This window comes from Staurois parvus, unplaced genomic scaffold (genome assembly GCF_062004578.1).
Source record: "Staurois parvus isolate SC_StPar_1 unplaced genomic scaffold, SC_StPar_1.0 ptg000019l, whole genome shotgun sequence".
Taxonomy (NCBI): domain Eukaryota; kingdom Metazoa; phylum Chordata; class Amphibia; order Anura; family Ranidae; genus Staurois; species Staurois parvus.
In genome coordinates this window covers 10120821-10139782 of record NW_028317815.1, presented here as the reverse complement: position 1 = coordinate 10139782, position 18962 = coordinate 10120821, and the positions used below count along the sequence as shown (strand labels likewise).

The window sequence follows — 18962 nt, the reverse complement described above, 5'->3', positions numbered from 1 at the left end:
TGATCATCTGTGGTCCTAACTCTAAAATTTATGAGTCCCCATAGTAGAGGCACATGCATTTAATGGATAGATCAAGGGCAGGTGGACCTGAGGGAGCCACCCCTCTTAAAGGCAAAGGAGTGCACTGGACCCCAGCATGTAGCACAATGGCAACCAGGGCCCTAGTGCACCCACGTACCAAAAACTCAAACATGCATAAAAGTGGCCACCCGCCCAGGTCTATAACTGGCTTATGAAGCAAGGACACATAAATAGGCATCACATAGTGAAAAAAAGGGGGAGAGAACAATGTTCTTGGACAACTTGCCAGCCAGCTTGCTAACAACCGAATTAACCTGTCTAACAGTATGTGTTTATAACAGGGGTTTAGTTAGCACACATTTGCAAATACATACGTAAGCCACAGAGCCACGACACGGCACCCTGATCATCTGTGGTCCTAACTCTAAAATTTATGAGTCCCCATAGTAGAGGCACATGCATTTAATGGATAGATCAAGGGCAGGTGGACCTGAGGGAGCCACCCCTCTTAAAGGCAAAGGAGTGCACTGGACCCCAGCATGTAGCACAATGGCAACCAGGGCCCTAGTGCACCCACGTACCAAAAACTCAAACATGCATAAAAGTGGCCACCCGCCCAGGTCTATAACTGGCTTATGAAGCAAGGACACATAAACAGGCATCACATAGTGAAAAAAAGGGGGAGAGAACAATGTTCTTGGACAACTTGCCAGCCAGCTTGCTAACAACCGAATTAACCTGTCTAACAGTATGCGTTTATAACAGGGGTTTAGTTAGCACACATTTGCAAATACATACGTATGCATGTTTGAGTTTTTGGTACGTGGGTGCACTAGGGCCCTGGTTGCCATTGTGCTACATGCTGGGGTCCAGTGCACTCCTTTGCCTTTAAGAGGGGTGGCTCCCTCAGGTCCACCTGCCCTTGATCTATCCATTAAATGCATGTGCCTCTACTATGGGGACTCATAAATTTTAGAGTTAGGACCACAGATGATCAGGGTGCCGTGTCGTGGCTCTGTGGCTTACGTATGTATTTGCAAATGTGTGCTAACTAAACCCCTGTTATAAACGCATACTGTTAGACAGGTTAATTCGGTTGTTAGCAAGCTGGCTGGCAAGTTGTCCAAGAACATTGTTCTCTCCCCCTTTTTTTCACTATGTGATGCCTGTTTATGTGTCCTTGCTTCATAAGCCAGTTATAGACTTGGGCGGGTGGCCACTTTTATGCATGTTTGAGTTTTTGGTACGTGGGTGCACTAGGGCCCTGGTTGCCATTGTGCTACATGCTGGGGTCCAGTGCACTCCTTTGCCTTTAAGAGGGGTGGCTCCCTCAGGTCCACCTGCCCTTGATCTATCCATTAAATGCATGTGCCTCTACTATGGGGACTCATAAATTTTAGAGTTAGGACCACAGATGATCAGGGTGCCGTGTCGTGGCTCTGTGGCTTACGTATGTATTTGCAAATGTGTGCTAACTAAACCCCTGTTATAAACGCATACTGTTAGACAGGTTAATTCGGTTGTTAGCAAGCTGGCTGGCAAGTTGTCCAAGAACATTGTTCTCTCCCCCTTTTTTTCACTATGTGATGCCTGTTTATGTGTCCTTGCTTCATAAGCCAGTTATAGACTTGGGCGGGTGGCCACTTTTATGCATATCTGATATTTCACCCCTGATCCACTGGTCACAGTTAAAATGCTTTCCAGCCTCCTTAGAGAAAAATAATAAATGCAAGTTTTTTTCATGCAAAAATATTTGCATTTTATTATTTTTTCCCAAAAGGTGAACTTATCCTTTAATGTTTGATACCATAAAAATCCCATTGAATAAGCAAATAATGTGTATTGATGTTATAAGGGATGTGGTGCCTGTGGTTAGTCATCAATTCACCGCATTGCTGGAACAAATTGTTCTTTGATAATGGGAAACAGTATTTGAAGCATTACACCTTTATTGTTATCTGCATGAGGATAATGGTCACCAAGCAGCGACAGATAAAAATAGTAAATGTGGACAGATCTTAAATGAATCCCGCACTTTTCTAGTTGGTAATTTGCTAAACTTTCAGATCTCCTGTTGTGGTGTAGTCTTCAGTACCATCTGCATTACCGGTAGCACTGTCCCTATCACCAAAATCACATCTTCATCAAAATGTCCTACTTTCAAAGGGAGGAAAGTGTAGGCATAAGTACATATAAATGCTTGTATATTTCACATATCAAAAAGCTAAGTAAAAAAGCTTTAATTAAAATAGCTTTTTAAGATACCCATGTAGGATTATTTTAATGTGTCCAAGCACAGTAACATTTGTATTTTGTCTTTGGTTTGTTTATTGTTGTAGTGTGTTATTTTTTTTTCCAAGTAAATTACATTTTGTCTTTTAATTCTTTTCAGTTCAGTACATGATCAGACATATACTTTAACAGGGAACCCTTTTTTTTTTGTGCAGTTTTTATATTTCTCTTGCAAGGTTTTACTTGTTTGTACCTTGATGTTATTTTTAATTGAAATATTGTACCTTCACCTCCCATTTAGTGAATTTAGTGCACACTGACTCCTTGAACTTTTACTGTTATGTATATAGGCTTGAAATAGTCACCTGAGATATGCGTCAGTGACTAACATAAAATAGAAAAGAAAATCTATGGTTGCAGTATACACTTTCATTTGACATCAGCATTGTAATAGCAATACAAACAAGTTATTGTTAACAATCCAGCATAAGGCCAGGTTTATATATGTGCGGGCCGCGATTTGCGCTGGCACGAGAACCCATTCATTTGAATGGACTCCCATATCCTGGGACACGCAGGGAAGAAGTCCCTGCACTTTTTCGGAAATTGCACCCCATACAGGAACCGAGGTTTCCGGTACGGTTGTGATTTCCAGTGTGGGTGGTGTGCCATTAGAATTAATGGCACCCGCCCATGGATCCCACATTGCTCTGTGTGGGTGGTGCGGCTGCAGTTATTTGTGCGGGGCCCACAGTGGCACCACCCACACAGATGTGAACCAAGTGTAAACTTACTTTCTTGAGTGCTACCTGTCTGCAGGCCACCTCTTTCTACAACTTCCTGGATTCCTTGCATGCTTTGGAGCTTCTCCTCTGCTGTTTACATTAAATTTTTAAGGACTATATATCCCATGGTACCTTGCTGCCTGCACACTGTGATTCCTATATTGACTTTGACTTTTGAAACTCCATCTCTCAGCACATGCGTAGTTCAGAAAGCAGGCTCTGTGAATTCTGTGACACAGCAGTGCCTACACACAGGGCATAATGAATGTTCCACAAAATTCAAGAAAGTAAATGTGTGGGGATCCTCACAAAGTAAGTTTACAAACTTTTTAATAAAGCAGGTTAATAGGAACAGACTAGAAATAATTGAAATACAATGAAATAATTAATATATGAATTTACAATTCATGTTGACCATAGATATGCTTTAACCGCTTTAGGACGGCCCTATAGCAGATATACATCTACAGGATGGCACCTGTGCGCGGGATATAAATGTCATTCTGCATTTCTGGGTAGGGGGCTCCTGCGAGCCCTACCCGCGCCGCCATTCACGGCCGTGGATGTCAATCAACGGGTCCCGGACGATAATTACCCGCCGGCGCCCAGTGATTACCAAGCATCTTTGACGGGGAGGAAGATTGTTTTGTTTACAAACAGTCTTCCTCCCTGTCAGCTCGAGCACACTGCTTGGGATGGCTGTGCACAGTACAGCTATCACGACCAGTGTGCTTACAAGGAAGAACACCCCCCCTGCCCCCTGGTAAAAACACTCCGAGCACACAGTTAACCCTTTGATCGTCCCTCATGTTAACCCCTTCCTGCCCAGTAGAGTGTCAGTGTTTTTTTTTTTTTTTTAGTACTGATCACTGTGATGGTGTCACTTGGGGTCAGTGACACCAAGTTAGTTCCCCACCCAGTGTCAGAATGCCCGCCGCAGTCCCGCTAAAAGTCACTGATTGCCGCCATTACTAGTAGAAAAAAGAACAAAAAACATTATCTATACCGCCATTTGTAAACTCTATAACTTTCACATAAACCAATAATTTACATGTATTGGGCTTTTTTTTTTTTTAGCAAAGACATGTCGCAGAATACATTTTGGCCTAAATTTATGATGAAATTTGATTTTTAAATTTTTTTACTGGACATGTTTAATAGCAAAAAGTAAAAATATTGTTTTTTCTTCTCAAAATTATCAGTCTTTTTTTGCTTATTGCGCTAAAAATAAACAACGCACAGGCAATCAAATACCACCGAAAGAAAGCTCAATTTGTCGGGAAAAAAGGATGTAAATTTAATTTGGGTGCAGTTTTAAATGACCATGCAATTGCCAGTTAAAGTAACGCATCGCCGTAACGCAAAAAATGGTGTGGTCCTGAAGGGGGGTAAATACTCAGGAGGGCAAGTGGGTAAATAATTTTTGGTGTGTTTATAACACTTGAGCGGATAAGCGGATAAGCGGATAAGCATAGTTTTATAGCAAAAATGCCAGATAAGGGCAATCTTTTATAGGTTGTTATATTGGATGGTTAGCTATTTTTGAATTGCAGACTAGTAAGTCTTGTTTATAAATCTTGTTTATAAATCTTTATTTGCCCTCTAGAGTCATTTCCAAGTAAAAATCTACCTATCACTTTGACATCCAAACATTTATGTAAGGAGATTAGAACTGGGGGAGCTGGGACAGCACAGAGAGTAAATAGCCACTCCCAGAAGAGTAGAAGGCTGTGGCAGAAAAAGTAAAAGGGATCTTTGCTAGTACATTGAATCTTTCTGAAGTAGTCAACATTTATAGCAAATTCAGGTTCACATTGCACATAAAAAAAAAACCTTTGCGGAAAGGAGAATTGCTGCACATAGGCATTTAAAATAGGAAGTGATAGACATGACTGACATGATATGACCCCAGGGGTGAGGCAAAACATTCTGGGGGCATGACTTGTTTGAATTGAGCCGAGGCTGCTCTTACCTGCTTATTTCTTGGGCTGGGTTATGTTTTCATATTTCTACAGCGTGCTTGGGGTCTGGATGAACCTTTACCCAGCCTGCACCCTCACTAGTCAGCTTCATCCAATTCATCGACCTTGTTAGACTGAGCAGGAGCCATTAAACATTGATCGTAGACATTTAAAATACTTGATTTTTAAACCGTGTCTATAACATAGGGGTTGTAATATCAAAGACTGATTTTGTTAGTGTTTTCTTCACCTCCTAGGGTGTTTGATTACCAAAAACTAGTCATGTCGTTATTTGTGAAAGCATTCCTCCTTTTGAGCATTTTTTGTGAGTGGCTAAGATTTTTCTTCAGTACTGTATAATCTTTAGAGAACCATATTATATAGCAGATGACTTATGATCGTGTCTTGTGTAAAATCTACCAGAGTGATGTACTGTATGTCCCAAAACAATAAACATTTTGAGATTTTAAGCACAAGCTTTGGTTTTACATGGGGACAGCGCATTTGATTTATAATACTGAAAAAAGGAAAAAGAGCTGCGTTGGCTAGAACAACCAATCAGATTACAGCTGTTCTTTTTTGTATTTTTTTTTTCTTTTGCATGTTACAATGAAGGCGTACATCTGATTACGTTGGGCTTCACAAACACTTGACCTTTTTTCATTTAAGCTTCTATTTATATTTACTGTATTTACTACTGTAGTACATGCAAATATTAAATCAATTGCTTGAACATGTTGTTTTAAAATGTTATTTGTTCTTGCACCTTTGGTTAATGCTGTCTGAACAACTCTAGCATTGTTCATTTCTGTGCTAAGGAAATAGTCATTTAGTACATGCGGCATGGGAACGAGGCCTGACTGAGTTGTTTATTGTAACATTAGCGTGTTCTTGAACCTAAGTTCCTTGGTTCAAAGCCCACGAGGTGGTGATCGGAATTGTGCTTTCTTTGGAGCTATTTGAGTATAAGGGCATTATTGACCCAGTATAAAATTCTTTGCAAGACAAAATGACTATATAATTGCCTATTTTACAGCATAATGCACGCTCTTAAAGTCCTGCAGTTAGTTGATAAGGATGTGTTGCCAATGACTAGGGTTCTCAATTAATGCAAATAATTTGAACTGTAAATATGGGAACCTTATTTATAGAAGCATGCAGGTAAATGTAATAAAAGTCATACTGCTGCTGAAGGAGAATCATAGAACATAAATAAGAGCAGTTTGCACAATGCACTATAAAATATGTTGCCTTCTAGCGGCTATGAAAATATAAATATGGCCTGCAATGCCGTTTAGGATATAGCTGAGCATAGAGCTTTTTTTCTGCCTGCTATTAAACTGCTTTAGCATATTGAACTCGGCTCTTTCTCTTCTACATCCATTTTGCAGCATTTTCATGAAATTTTATATCTTTGGAAACTCTTACAGAGATATGATTGCAAATATTTTTTTCCTGTAATTGTAGCCATTTTTTGAATCGTTGGGCAGTTGTATTAGAATTTCTGTAGACTCTAAATTCGTTGCCAGGAAATAAAAAGCATTTAGGAATGAAGCTGTGTCAGATAAAGTTCTGGATATAAACATAGCTTTGTAATTTAAAAGTAAAAATATTTCATACACACAGTATGAATATAAATTATACCTTAGGTATGCAACTTATTGATCAAATTGACCTAACAGTAAGTTTTTGGGTAACCTAGATTGTTATAAACCATATATTCTTCCATTTTTGATTTTACTTTTATTTTTTTGATGTTCTTGACCCCAGAGAGGAAATTTGTTCGATTGGTTAATGTGGGCCACAATTTCGACCAACAAAGAAACGCAGATCGGTCGTCGGATGACCGATCGGTCGATTTTCTTACCATGTATTCCTGCCATTAGTGTGCCTCAGGTGCTATCTGGGACATGCAAAAGATGGGCAGCAAGGGCCTCAGTTGTGTTAATATCAGACCAACTAGATGTGATAGAATACAGAAGAGACTTGCAGGTATACAGAATTTATTTGCTAGTAAGGCCTAATAGCAATATCCACAAGATGGATGAATTGTATAGTCTTTACAAATAAATCTCTTCTGGGCAAAGAAACTGGCAAAATCAGAACTCCAGAAATTGACTTATAAGGGTCTAGGCCTCATTTACATGGTCACAATGGCCTGCACTGCTTGAATGAGCCATTTGTTAGTTTGGTCTGCATGCAGCTTCTGGTGGCCCCAGCCATGAAAACAAACATTTCATTCAGGTTGTATGGGCCATGGTGTGAGTGTGCCCTTCAGTGTCAGAGCACTGGCAATATAGTGATAGCTATACTCCCAGTGCTCAGTATAAATGGAAATATTAAACAAAAGAGAGAAATCCACAAAGTCGCATACACCTCATTAAATTTAAAGCCTTATACTGCAAGCCGGCACATTTTTAAAAGTATTGCAATTCTTGGAGTTTGTCTGGAAAGCTAAATAAACAGTAAAAATTAATATGAGAACTGTCTAACCTGGATTTGTAAGTCGGTCTAGTTAATTAGGCACCCCTTTCTGACAGATGCAATTTCTGAACCTCTTTGCAGACTGCATTGCAGTAGAGTAATACAGCCTGGTCTCCTGTTTTCCTACAAAAAAATTGCTTTGTAAGGATAAAGTTTACAGATTATATTCAACAACCCTTTGTCTTGATACGCAAGTGGAGATTGGGCAGTATTTTTTATTTTTTTTTCAAATGGTGCAAGACCACAGGACACAGTGATTGTATCCTTATGTGTGTAATTGATGAGCTGCTGAATAAGTAAATGTCAGTCCGAATGATCAGTTTGTCATTTTAGGCAATAGTGTCTGATGAGCCTGACTTGGATAAGCCGCCCAGTAAGCCATGGCTAGTTATGGAAGTTACTGCTGTGTGATGATATGAATTTTTGAGGGTGCTATGCCTTTGCTCAAGAACTTGCATGCAAGCTCTTCCTGTTTGTGAAGCAAAAGTGGTCATATACAGTATGTCTGCTGATTCAACATTTTTATTAATTTCTGCTTGTCCTTTATACTAAAATAAATGTTATTGATTGACAATAATGTAAACCTTTTGTTGATTTATGTTACAACTTAAATTTATACAGTGTTCTGTAAGAGCTGATTCACACATGTGCGGTGCGGATTGAAGCTCAGGTTTCACAGCTAATTGATACAGCAGTTGTTCAGCGGTTCAGATCAGGTTTACATCAGGTTCAGGACAGAATTTGCTGAGTATTTTATCCTGTTTACACATATGCAGTTTAGAAACAGTTCCCATAGAAGTCAATAGCCTGTAATCTGCACCTGAACCTTAGGCTGCATTCACACTTGAGCGTTTTATAACTCGAAGCTCCAAAAAGCTCAAACTTAAAAAATCAATTGTTCTCTATGGTGCCTGTTCTCGTAATCAAGTGTGAACAGGCACCATAGAAAACAATTGATTTTTTAAGTTTGAGCTTTTTTGGAGTTTCAAAACTACAAAATGCTCAAGTGTGAATGCAGCCTTAAGGCACTGCTCAGAAATCGTACAGGACTCTTTTTCAAACTGCACTGAATCCGCACCACCATTGCACATGACATATGTGAACAGGCACCATAGGAAGCAATGTTTTTTCACATGTCATGCGCATTGGATATGGTTTAAACCTCATCCTATCTGCATATATGTGAACCGGCAGTAAAGGTGTAGTCTGGTTCAGATGCATGTATGAAACTAATATGTATAAATGTACTAAATATATATTTCTTTTTCTAGATGAGCTTAGAAAATTAAGTTGGTCTGGAATTCCAAAACCTGTCAGGTCTATAACATGGAAGCTTCTCTCGGTAAGTTAATGTGAACTGCTGTTGTAAACCTTTTTTCAAAAAGAGCATATTTTACTGGCAATGGCTGTTTTACCTAACAAACTGTAGATACATTTTGTCTCTTTTTCCATTTCTCCATTTTCCAATGTTCTGTATTATTAAAATATGGTTATTATTATAGCTATTAATGTCTTTGCGTTGTAATGTAATTGTTCATTTGTATTTTACCATCATCTCTTTTGCCATTGTACAAAGTATTTGTTGAATTAGGTTTAAGTTTGCCTTGAATAAATTATTTTATTAGAAGACATGCAGGAGACAGTTGGCAAAACGTATTAATTGTCAGTTTTCATCTTCTTTAATAGTAATGGTTTTTAACTAGTGCCTGTTTTATCTGCCAGTTTCAGCAGCTGTAGAACTCTGGACTGATTCACTTAGACTGCTTTCTCCAGAGAATGTTAAAGAGACTTTATCAGTGGATCTCGATGCACTTAACCTCTGTTTAACATTCTGTGTTGTGCACATCAGTGTTTAGCTCTTTTTTTTTGGGCTTTTTTCCCTCTTTCCCTAGAAAGATGCTTTAGACAGCTTTTCTTCTTTGGCATAAAATCAAGTGGGAAAACAAAGTGTTTACATCAGATGGAGTTTAATTTCCAATTTTTTTTCTCACTAATGAGTGCTAATATGTTTGCAGCTTAGTGGATTTTCAAATTGAGAAAAAAATGTAGATTTTAAATAAGGGTAAAGAGGAACCTAGCATAAACAGCTTGCTGCTCTGGTCTCGTTAAATAACGTATCATCAATTTCAATGCCAATACATTTTTTTAGCATTTCGAGAAGGCCAAATGCAATTTGCTTTGCATTTTCATAGGGCCAGGGAATTTTGGTGGGCTGTATTACCTTTCATATAATTTTTCTCAAGTCATTTGTACTTATTTTGTTTTATATCACCAACACATGGAGGACATGTGGCACAGATCTTCCTTGTTGTTATGGAGCCCTCCTTGCAGCTTATTGTACTAACCTTTTCATTTGAAACGTTTTGGTAGCCATTCCCACATGGGCGTATCCTTTTCTGCATCAGTTTGTATGAAAAACATTTCCTAACTAAAACTCTGGATGGCCCTGTTGTATTTTACATGTCAAAAAGTCAGGCTTTTATTGACCCTTATTGACATAACTTTGCAATCAGTGTTTGACATGATCTCCCATAAAACAATGAAAACAGATAAAAGGTTTACATTGGTCCAGTGTACAACAATAGTACCTATTGTACTAGAGGACACCTTTATGCAAACATTACAAACATTCAGATTTTTACTTGTGTAAAAAAAAAAAAAAAAAAAAAAAAAACAACAAAAAAAGAGATTTTATATGGTAGGTCTGAGAAAATGTTTTATATATAACAAATATATATATGATGTTCGTCCATTGTGTTCAATGAGGACCTTGACATCTAACAGTTAGTAGGCTGTCCATGATGTGTCCGTAGGTGGCTGGTAAGGCCTATACGGGGCATGAAATGTTCTGCCACATGTCAGGCAGATATATGTGGGCACCACTGTTGCAGCATTTGCAGCTCTGGCTTTGCGTAGTGCTTGCTTCTCTTGTGCTGTGGTTGTTCTTCTCTTCTCAAATGTCTGGCAACCTTGGTGGATCAGCGTGCTCCATGTTGATCGATCTTGTGCCAGGGTTTCAGGGGATGGTGTCAATATCCATGGACTTGAAGGAGGCTTTCAATGTGTCTTTGCATCGCTTCCTTTGTCCCCTGTTCAATTGCCTAGCATGCCTCCTGTATAAAGTCCAAGTCTCACTAGCATACATCAAGGTAGTTAGCACTACTGCTTAGTAGACTTTGAGTTTTGTGGCAAAGCTTATTCCATGGTGGTCCCACACGTTGGTCAATAATCTGCCAAATGCAGAGCTTTCCTTGGTGATTCTGCAGGTGACCTCGATGTCAATTGTCACTGCATGGGATAGGGTGCTGCCAAGGTATGTAAATTGGTCACTGCTTGCAGCTTTTGTCCCTTCACTGTGACAGTGTGGGGTTTTCTGAGCTGGCTGATGGATCACTTCGGTCGTCTTTGTGTTGATGAAGAGGCCGAAAGTTGTTGTGATATGGGTAGAGTTTTGTGTTTACTAACCAGCCTTTTCCTCCTTCAAAAAATACATGAAGCATAACAATGAATAAAAAATGCACACAAACACAGCAAAAATTGTTTAATTGTGCAGTAGCACTAGTAGAACATGGGCTTAAACAGTGAATGAAGGAATAAAGGTGAACTTAACCTAGCACTGTAGACTCATTGGGAGCAGACTAGTGATTTACATTTGCTCAGGCCACTTAATTGTCTAACCTAATCTTGCTAATTGTGAATTATTTCTCAACTGATGCATGATTCAAAGGCCAGCGCTTTACTACAGCTAATGTTGTCAGAATGTTATAGTAATGGCAGTGCAATGGTAGAAAAACCATGGATGATGCATTTTCATTCTAACTGCAGGTACTCAACTTCATAATCCAAGACTTTGTTGGTTAAAGTTTAGCATTTAATTAATATGCAGATATTCTATTTTATAAAAGGACTCTCTTTCTAAAACAAAACTTAAAAAAAATGTTCCCCCTGCAAAAAACACACGTATCTCAACTCTCCTTCTGCCAGGCTGCTGATCTTTTCATTAGTAAAGAGTACCAGCCATTAGAAGATTCTTCAGAATCCAATTCTACCAGGAATGTCAGATTTCTGTTCTCCTGCTGCACTCAGTGATTCGATTTGCTGGCCCCTATGCCTCTACTGTGTCCCTTTCCGGAAATGTCAGATTTCAGCTGACGGTTTCTCTTCATTACTGAAGAGATTGACTGCACGGGCAGCAGGAGAGATAAGTGTTCCATGTTTTTTTTTTTCAGGAGGTTAATTGATTTTAACCATTAGCCGCCCGGCCAATGGCCGTTTGGTGGCTTCAGATGTGCTTCTCCACTCCGGGTGCACGCCATTTGGCGTGCTCCCGCACATGCGCCGTTTGCGCTAATGCAGAGCGGCGCAGCAGTGCGATCTGTCACCGGCCGTGCACCTGGGACACGGCCGATGACAGATCCGAGTACCGGCTCCCGTTGCTGGTACCATGTGACCTGCTGTGACCAATCACAGCAGGTCACATGACAGTTGTATACAATGGATGGCTTCATTCATGATGCCATCCATTGTATACTAGTGCCTAGCTGTGAATGGTCACAGCTAATCACATGCACATGTCATGTGATTAGCTGTGACCAAATCACAGCTAAGCACAAAAAAAAAAAAAAAAAGCTGAATGAATCGATTTCATTCAGGCAAATGCTTGCTTATAGCAAAGTCATTCTTTGCTATAAGCAAATTGTGTAAAAAAAAAAATACTGATCACTTCCCCAAAGTAGTACAATGTTACTATGGTAACATTGTACTACTTTGGTCATAGTAAAATATGAAAAAAAAATCTTAAAAAAAATAAAAACAAATGTAATAAAAAATTAAATATAAAAAAATTAAAAAAAAAATTATATATATATTTTTTTCATACTGTCACCAGTCAGTGTCCCTGTTCACCGCCATGCCAGTTATATGATGACGCTGTACTGCACTGGTGACAGTATGTAAAAAAAAAAATAGTGAAAATAATTTTTTTAATTTTTTCATTTTCCGAAAAATTATGACAAAAAAATACAACTTCAAAAAACTCGCCATGCCTCTTATGAAGTACGTCGGACTGTCTACTCTGCAAAAAGGGGTCATTTGGGGATATCTGTACTATTCTGACATTCTTGGACCTCAAGAAATTAGATTGGCCGTCAGTACTTCAGGATTGATCAATATTCAGATCTATACCATAGTTTGTGAACTCTATAACTTTCCTACAAACTAAAAAATACATCCTAATTTGGGTTATTTTCACCAAAGACATGTAGCAGAATACATCTCGGCCTAAATTTATGAAGAACAATTATTTATTTGTAAACTTTTATAACAGAAACAAAGAAAAATGTGTTTTTTTTTTCAAAATTTTTGGTCTTTTTTTGTTAATTTAGCAAAAAATAAAAACCCCAGCGGTGATTAAATACCACCAAAAGAAAGCTCTAGTTGTGTGAAGAAAATGATAAAATTTTAGTTTGGGTACAATGTTGTATGACCGCGCAATTGTCATTCAAAGTGTGAGAGCGCTGAAACGTGAAAAATGGCCTGGGCAGGAAGGTGTAAAATTGCCCGGTATTGAAACGGTTAAAGAGTAACTCCACTCCCCTTCCACTTCCCTTCGGAGTGATGTATGTACTTTGCAAGGATTTTAACAAACTTTGTTGCAGAGTCTTACCTTTTATTATTCTGAATTAGCAGCTGTTTGTTTGTCTGTGTCCATGTGCAGAGTAAATCTGTATGGGAAAGACTTTATACTTATCAGCTGATGCACCTGCAGAGCTCTAATGAGTGAAACTGCAGGGTCTGCATGCCTTTAGACATGATTTCCCTTTGGGAGTATCTCACCAAAAATGACATTTTTGTTGGAGGGGATGCTCAAAAGCTGACTTCTATCTTAGTAGGGTTCAGCAAGTGACTAAATGGTTAGCACTTCCGCCTGGCAGTACTAGGGTCGTTGGTTAGAATCCCAACCACGGCACCACCTATCTGGAGTTTCCATGTTCTCCCTGTGTGGGTTTCTTCCGGGTACTCTGGTTTCCTCCCACACTCCAAAGACATGCTGGTAGGTTAATTGGATCCTGTCTAAATTGGCCCTAGTATGTGTATGTATGAATGTAAGTTACAGACCTTAGATTGTACGCTCCTTGAGGGTTAGGGACTGATGTGAATGTACAATACACACCCTGTTCCAAATTATTATGCATGATAAAAATAAATAAAATTTAAAAGATAAAATGATATTTTTCTCATTTACCTAAATAATTTATGTAAATAACAGTCAGCATAATTCTCATGTTATCAACTATTAAGAGTACAATTCACATTTTATTGAACAAACCTCCTAATGATAACAGTATTTTTTTGAAACATAAAAAACTTACACTGCACTGTTCTAAATTATTACGCACAGTAAGTTTCAAAACACTTTATAGGTTGTAAAGAACTGAAAATTGTCATTTGTTGTGTTTGCAGCATATTTACTGAAATCAAAAGCTATTTCAATCAAACTTTTAACAACTTTTTAACTTTTTAAACATTTTAACAGGTCACGTTACATTGTAACATAGGACCCCTTATTTGATAGCAGCTTCACAAGTCTTGCATCCATTGAACTTGTGAGCTTTTGGACAGTTTCTGCTTGAATGTGTTTGCAAGATGTCAGAATAGCCTCCCAGAGCTGCTGTTTGGATGTAAACTGCCTCCCACCCTCATAGATCTTTTGCTTGAGGATGCTCCAAAGGTTCTCAATAGGATTGAGGTCAGGGGAGGATGGAGGCCACACCATGACTTTCTCTCCTTTTTATCCCCATAGCAGCCATTGATGCAGAGGTTTTTGCAGCATGAGATGGTGCATTGTCATGCATGAAGATGATTTTATTACGGAAAGCATAGTTCTTCCTTCTGTACCAGGGAAGAAAGTGGTCAGTCATAAACTCCACATACTTTGCAGAGGTCATCTTTACACCTTCGGGACCCTAAAGGGGCCGACCAGCTCTGTTCCCATGATTCCGGCCCAAAACAGGACTCCACCACTGCCTTGCTGACGTCGCAGCCTTGTTGGAACAGGGTGGCCGTCCACCAACCATTCACTACTCCATTCATCTGGACCATCTAGGGTTGCACGGCACTCATCAGTGAACAGGACTGTTTGAAAATTAGTCTTCATTATTTTTCTGCCCAATGCAGCCGTTTCTGCTTGTGAGCATTGGTTAGTGGTGGCCGAATAGAAGGTTTATGCACAGTTGCAAGACCCTGGAGGACTCTACACCTTGATGTCCGTGGGACTCCAGAGGCACCAGCAGCTTCAAATATCTGTTTGCTGCTATGTATTGGTATTTTAGCAGCTGCCCTCTTGATCCGATGCATGGATCTGGCAGAAATCTTCCTCAATGTGCCTTTATCTGCACGAACCCGTCTGTGCTCTGAATCAGCCACAAATCTCTTAATAGTGCGATGATCACGCTTACGTTTTCGTGAAATATCTAATGTTTTCATACCTCGTCCAAGGCATTGAGCTATTTCACTCTTTTCGGCAGCAGAGAGATCCTTTTTCTTCCCCATATTGCTTGAAAATGGCGCTCTGCTTAATAATGTGGAACACCCTCCTTTAGTAGTTTTTCCTTAAATTGGGCTCACCTGCCAATCTAATTATCACAGGTGTCCGAGATTGTCTTCAGTGATCAAAAGAGCCCTGACACACAATGTCATCCATGAATTAAACTGAAAAACAAAATATTTCATCTTTGTGACACTTAAATAGAATTTGCATAATAATTTGGAACAGGGTGTATATGTAAAGCGCTGCGTAAATTGACAGCATTATGTAAGTACCTGTAATAAATAAATAGTATAGACTTCTGGGATAAACAGTAAGCCAATCACACAAACAAGAAATTACGTATCTGTGGGGCATCCCGGACACCATCTGTTCACAGAATGCTTCTAGGTAGCCATATTGCATTGCATTGCATTTTACAGAAAATTACAGCGCTGCAGATTGAAAAAAGGATGGTAATTTTTAATTACATCCAATTACAATTTGAATTGTCGCAATTGTATACGCTATATATATATATATATATATATATATATATATATATATATATATATATATATATATATATATTTATTTTTTTTTCCCCCCAAGAGTTACCCGTTATGTATTATTTTAATAATAGAGTTGCTTTATGGCAGAAGTTCCATTCTGCTCCTTCCATGTCTGCATAAGACCTGACATAGTGCCCTGTTAAAGTGATACTAAGCCCACAACCGTAAAACCAGTCTGTATATACAGTAAAGCATGCTTTTTAGACGCACTGTGGAACCTAAGTGGTTAATCCTCATTGTTTAAATAGGTTATTAAATAGGTTATTTGATCCTCTTTTCTCTGATCCTCCCCTTCTACTGTCCCCAATCCATCTGCTGATAGTACAGAGCTCTAGATGTCACTCTGCACATGCTCAGTGTAGTGTGTATTGCTGGAAAGTTTTTTTTTTTCTTTCCGAGGTGCATGGGATCAGCACAGGGCCAATCAGCACTGTTCAGACAGAAGGTCAGGGGTTATGCAGCCTCATAGGACAGTCAGAGCAGAATGAAAACTCATCCTACAAGCTCTAACTAGTGCTCATGTGGACACTGAATGAAGTCACAAGACTGCGATATACTGCTGATAAGAAAAGATATTTAGCAATTTATACTTACTAAAATAATTGCATGTCCATGTTGTGTGTATTTTGGGAGACTATATATAATGAATGCAGGGTCCTGGGTTTAGTAACACTTTTAAGAAGTTATAAGTCAGCATATGTGTACCGTTAAAGTAAGGTTTGGAGCAGAGATGAATATAAATATCTGTATTCTTCTTCCTTTATTTAAATAAAATAAATACTTGTGAGCCACTAGAAGTTTTCTTACTCTTAAAGCAATTAATTGCGTGCATAAAAAGTAATGTGAATAATATATATGTGAACTACTAAAGTATTACTAATTTATTCATTACGTGCTTGAATAAATTGTATAAAATATTAGATCGCCAGGTACTTATTACACCCTCTCCAGGTGTGTGGATGTTAGCTATATATATCAATATTGTACCGCGCTCCAATATATACAACTATGAGTGATGTTATAAGTTTTAAGTGATATTATAAATAGCTAAGTGTATCACCAATAATTCAATAATTGTCTACATTAATTATACTTAAATCCATAATTAATATAAATATATAAATAAATTATACTAATAAATGTAAAGGAATCAATTAATATTTTTAAATAAAAAATCGGAGTGCAAAAAATATTGTTGAAAAAAATATATAAAATATATAAGTAAAAAATAAAAATGGGAATATCAGTTCAGTTCATAAGAATTGAGATGGTATTGTAGTTCAATCTAATCTGTGTGATGAGTCAATGTTCACGGCGTGAACCTCTCTCTCCTTTCTCCTCTCCTCTCTCCTCAACACAGCCTTCTCAATAGGACTTTCTCCACTGGCTGCTTGGCTTATTCCTCCATATACGATACATACAGAGAAGGGAAAAGAAACATAGTGTCTTATCCAGGATAACGATTGTTTATTAAGCTTTGATCTCCCACTCACATGGTATAAACAAAAGTAGCGCTTTGTATAAAATGTGTCCAGATCCTACTACAAACAGCCTTGCAGGTGTGTTTGTCTTCATTGAATATATTCGCAGTTCCTCTGTGGATGCGTGATGACGTCACCGCCCCTCCCCTACGCGTTACACTACAGGGACTCGTAGCTTCCTCTGGGGGATGTAGTTTTTAACACTACATCCCCCAGAGGAAGCTACGAGTCCCTGTAGCGTAACGCGTAGGGGAGGGGCGGTGACGTCATCACGCATCCACAGAGGAACGGCGAGTATATTCAATGAAGACAAACACACCTGCAAGGCTGTTTGTAGTAGGATCTGGACACATTTTATACAAAGCGCTACTTTTGTTTATACCATGTGAGTGGGAGATCAAAGCTTAATAAACAATCGTTATCCCGGATAAGACACTATGTTTCTTTTCCCTTCTCTGTATGTATCGTATATGGAGGAATAAGCCAAGCAGCCAGTGGAGAAAGTCCTATTGAGAAGGCTGTGTAGAGGAGAAAGGAGAGAGAGGTTCACGCCGTGAACATTGACTCATCACACAGATTAGATTGAACTACAATACCATCTCAATTCTTATGAATTGAACTGATATTCCCATTTTTATTTTTTACTTATATATTTTATATATTTTTTTCAACAATATTTTTTGCACTCCGATTTTTTATTTAAAAATATTAATTGATTCCTTTACATTTATTAGTATAATTTATTTATATATTTATATTAATTATGGATTTAAGTATAATTAATGTAGACAATTATTGAATTATTGGTGATACACTTAGCTATTTATAATATCACTTAAAATTTATAGCATCACTTCTTCCTTTATTTGTTATGGATCTCTGTTTCCTCTTTTTGATTGTATGTCTAGTTTAGAAGTGGGAATTGTAAAGAATACATGAAATATAAAATCTGAAAATTACCTAACTTGCAAGACTCAGCAACAATTAAAATATATTTCTATGATCGCTCCTGATATAAATTAGCATTTTTTGGGGGCAAGTAGATCAATGAGGGCTGAAATTAAAAAATGTGCTGATACATTATTTGTTGAATAGAACAGTGAAAAAAGAAATAAAAGAAATTTTACTGATAAATTTGGCCTTTTTTGACATTTTCTAACATTTTAAGAGATCTGAAATGTTACATTAAGCGATCCATGACATACCCCGTAATGATACCATCCTAAACCTTAGCCATCTGCTGATTTAATTTGAATAAGTGCTTGTCATTTTATGTGCTATCATTTAAATTACAACTCCTTTCATGCTTTCTGGACAAGCAAAGATCACTGTGAGTGTAAGGAAACCTTGTAGCTCATAAACTTAGGACAGACTAAAACCTGCATAAGCATTACATCATAAAAGTTTAAATATCTCTACATTGACACATGACTTCATTTAATAATGATCAGCAAGCCATTACTTTGATTATGTTAAGCATAAAAGCAATCCTCCCATGGCAGTAAAAAAAAGGACACTATAGATTAAAAAAAATGCAAAATATACTGTATATATGTATTTCACAGTTTATTTACATTATCCTTTACAATATCTCTATGCATTTGGCGAGTCTTTTTTCACCTGTATAGGATGAAAAAAATGTAAAGAAGTCAGCATATTATGAGATTAGTGATGCAATTCTTGAAAATTAGTTTTTGGAGAGAGCTTTGATATTTTAAAGAGCAGGGGATTTTAAAACTTCTTCTTTTGGGTTTTTATAGCTGGTTGTGGTCTACTTGGGAAGCTTTTTTTCCCCTTACTTCCTGACACGCACGCACGCACACCACACCACACACACACTTTTTTATGTATATATATATATATATATATATATATATACATATATATGCATACAATGGTAA

At 38.0% G+C, this 18962-nt stretch overlaps 1 protein-coding gene across 2 annotated transcripts in view; it reads left to right on the top strand.

Moving 5' to 3' along the window:
• TBC1D22A (TBC1 domain family member 22A) overlaps positions 1-18962 on the top strand; it is a 642021-nt gene that overhangs the window by 155782 nt on the left and 467277 nt on the right. For both annotated transcript variants that reach the window (XM_089684779.1, XM_089684788.1), the window contains exon 5: positions 8755-8825. In XM_089684779.1, coding sequence (XP_089540905.1) covers positions 8755-8825 — 71 coding nt within the window. The remainder of the gene's footprint in view (positions 1-8754; positions 8826-18962) is intronic.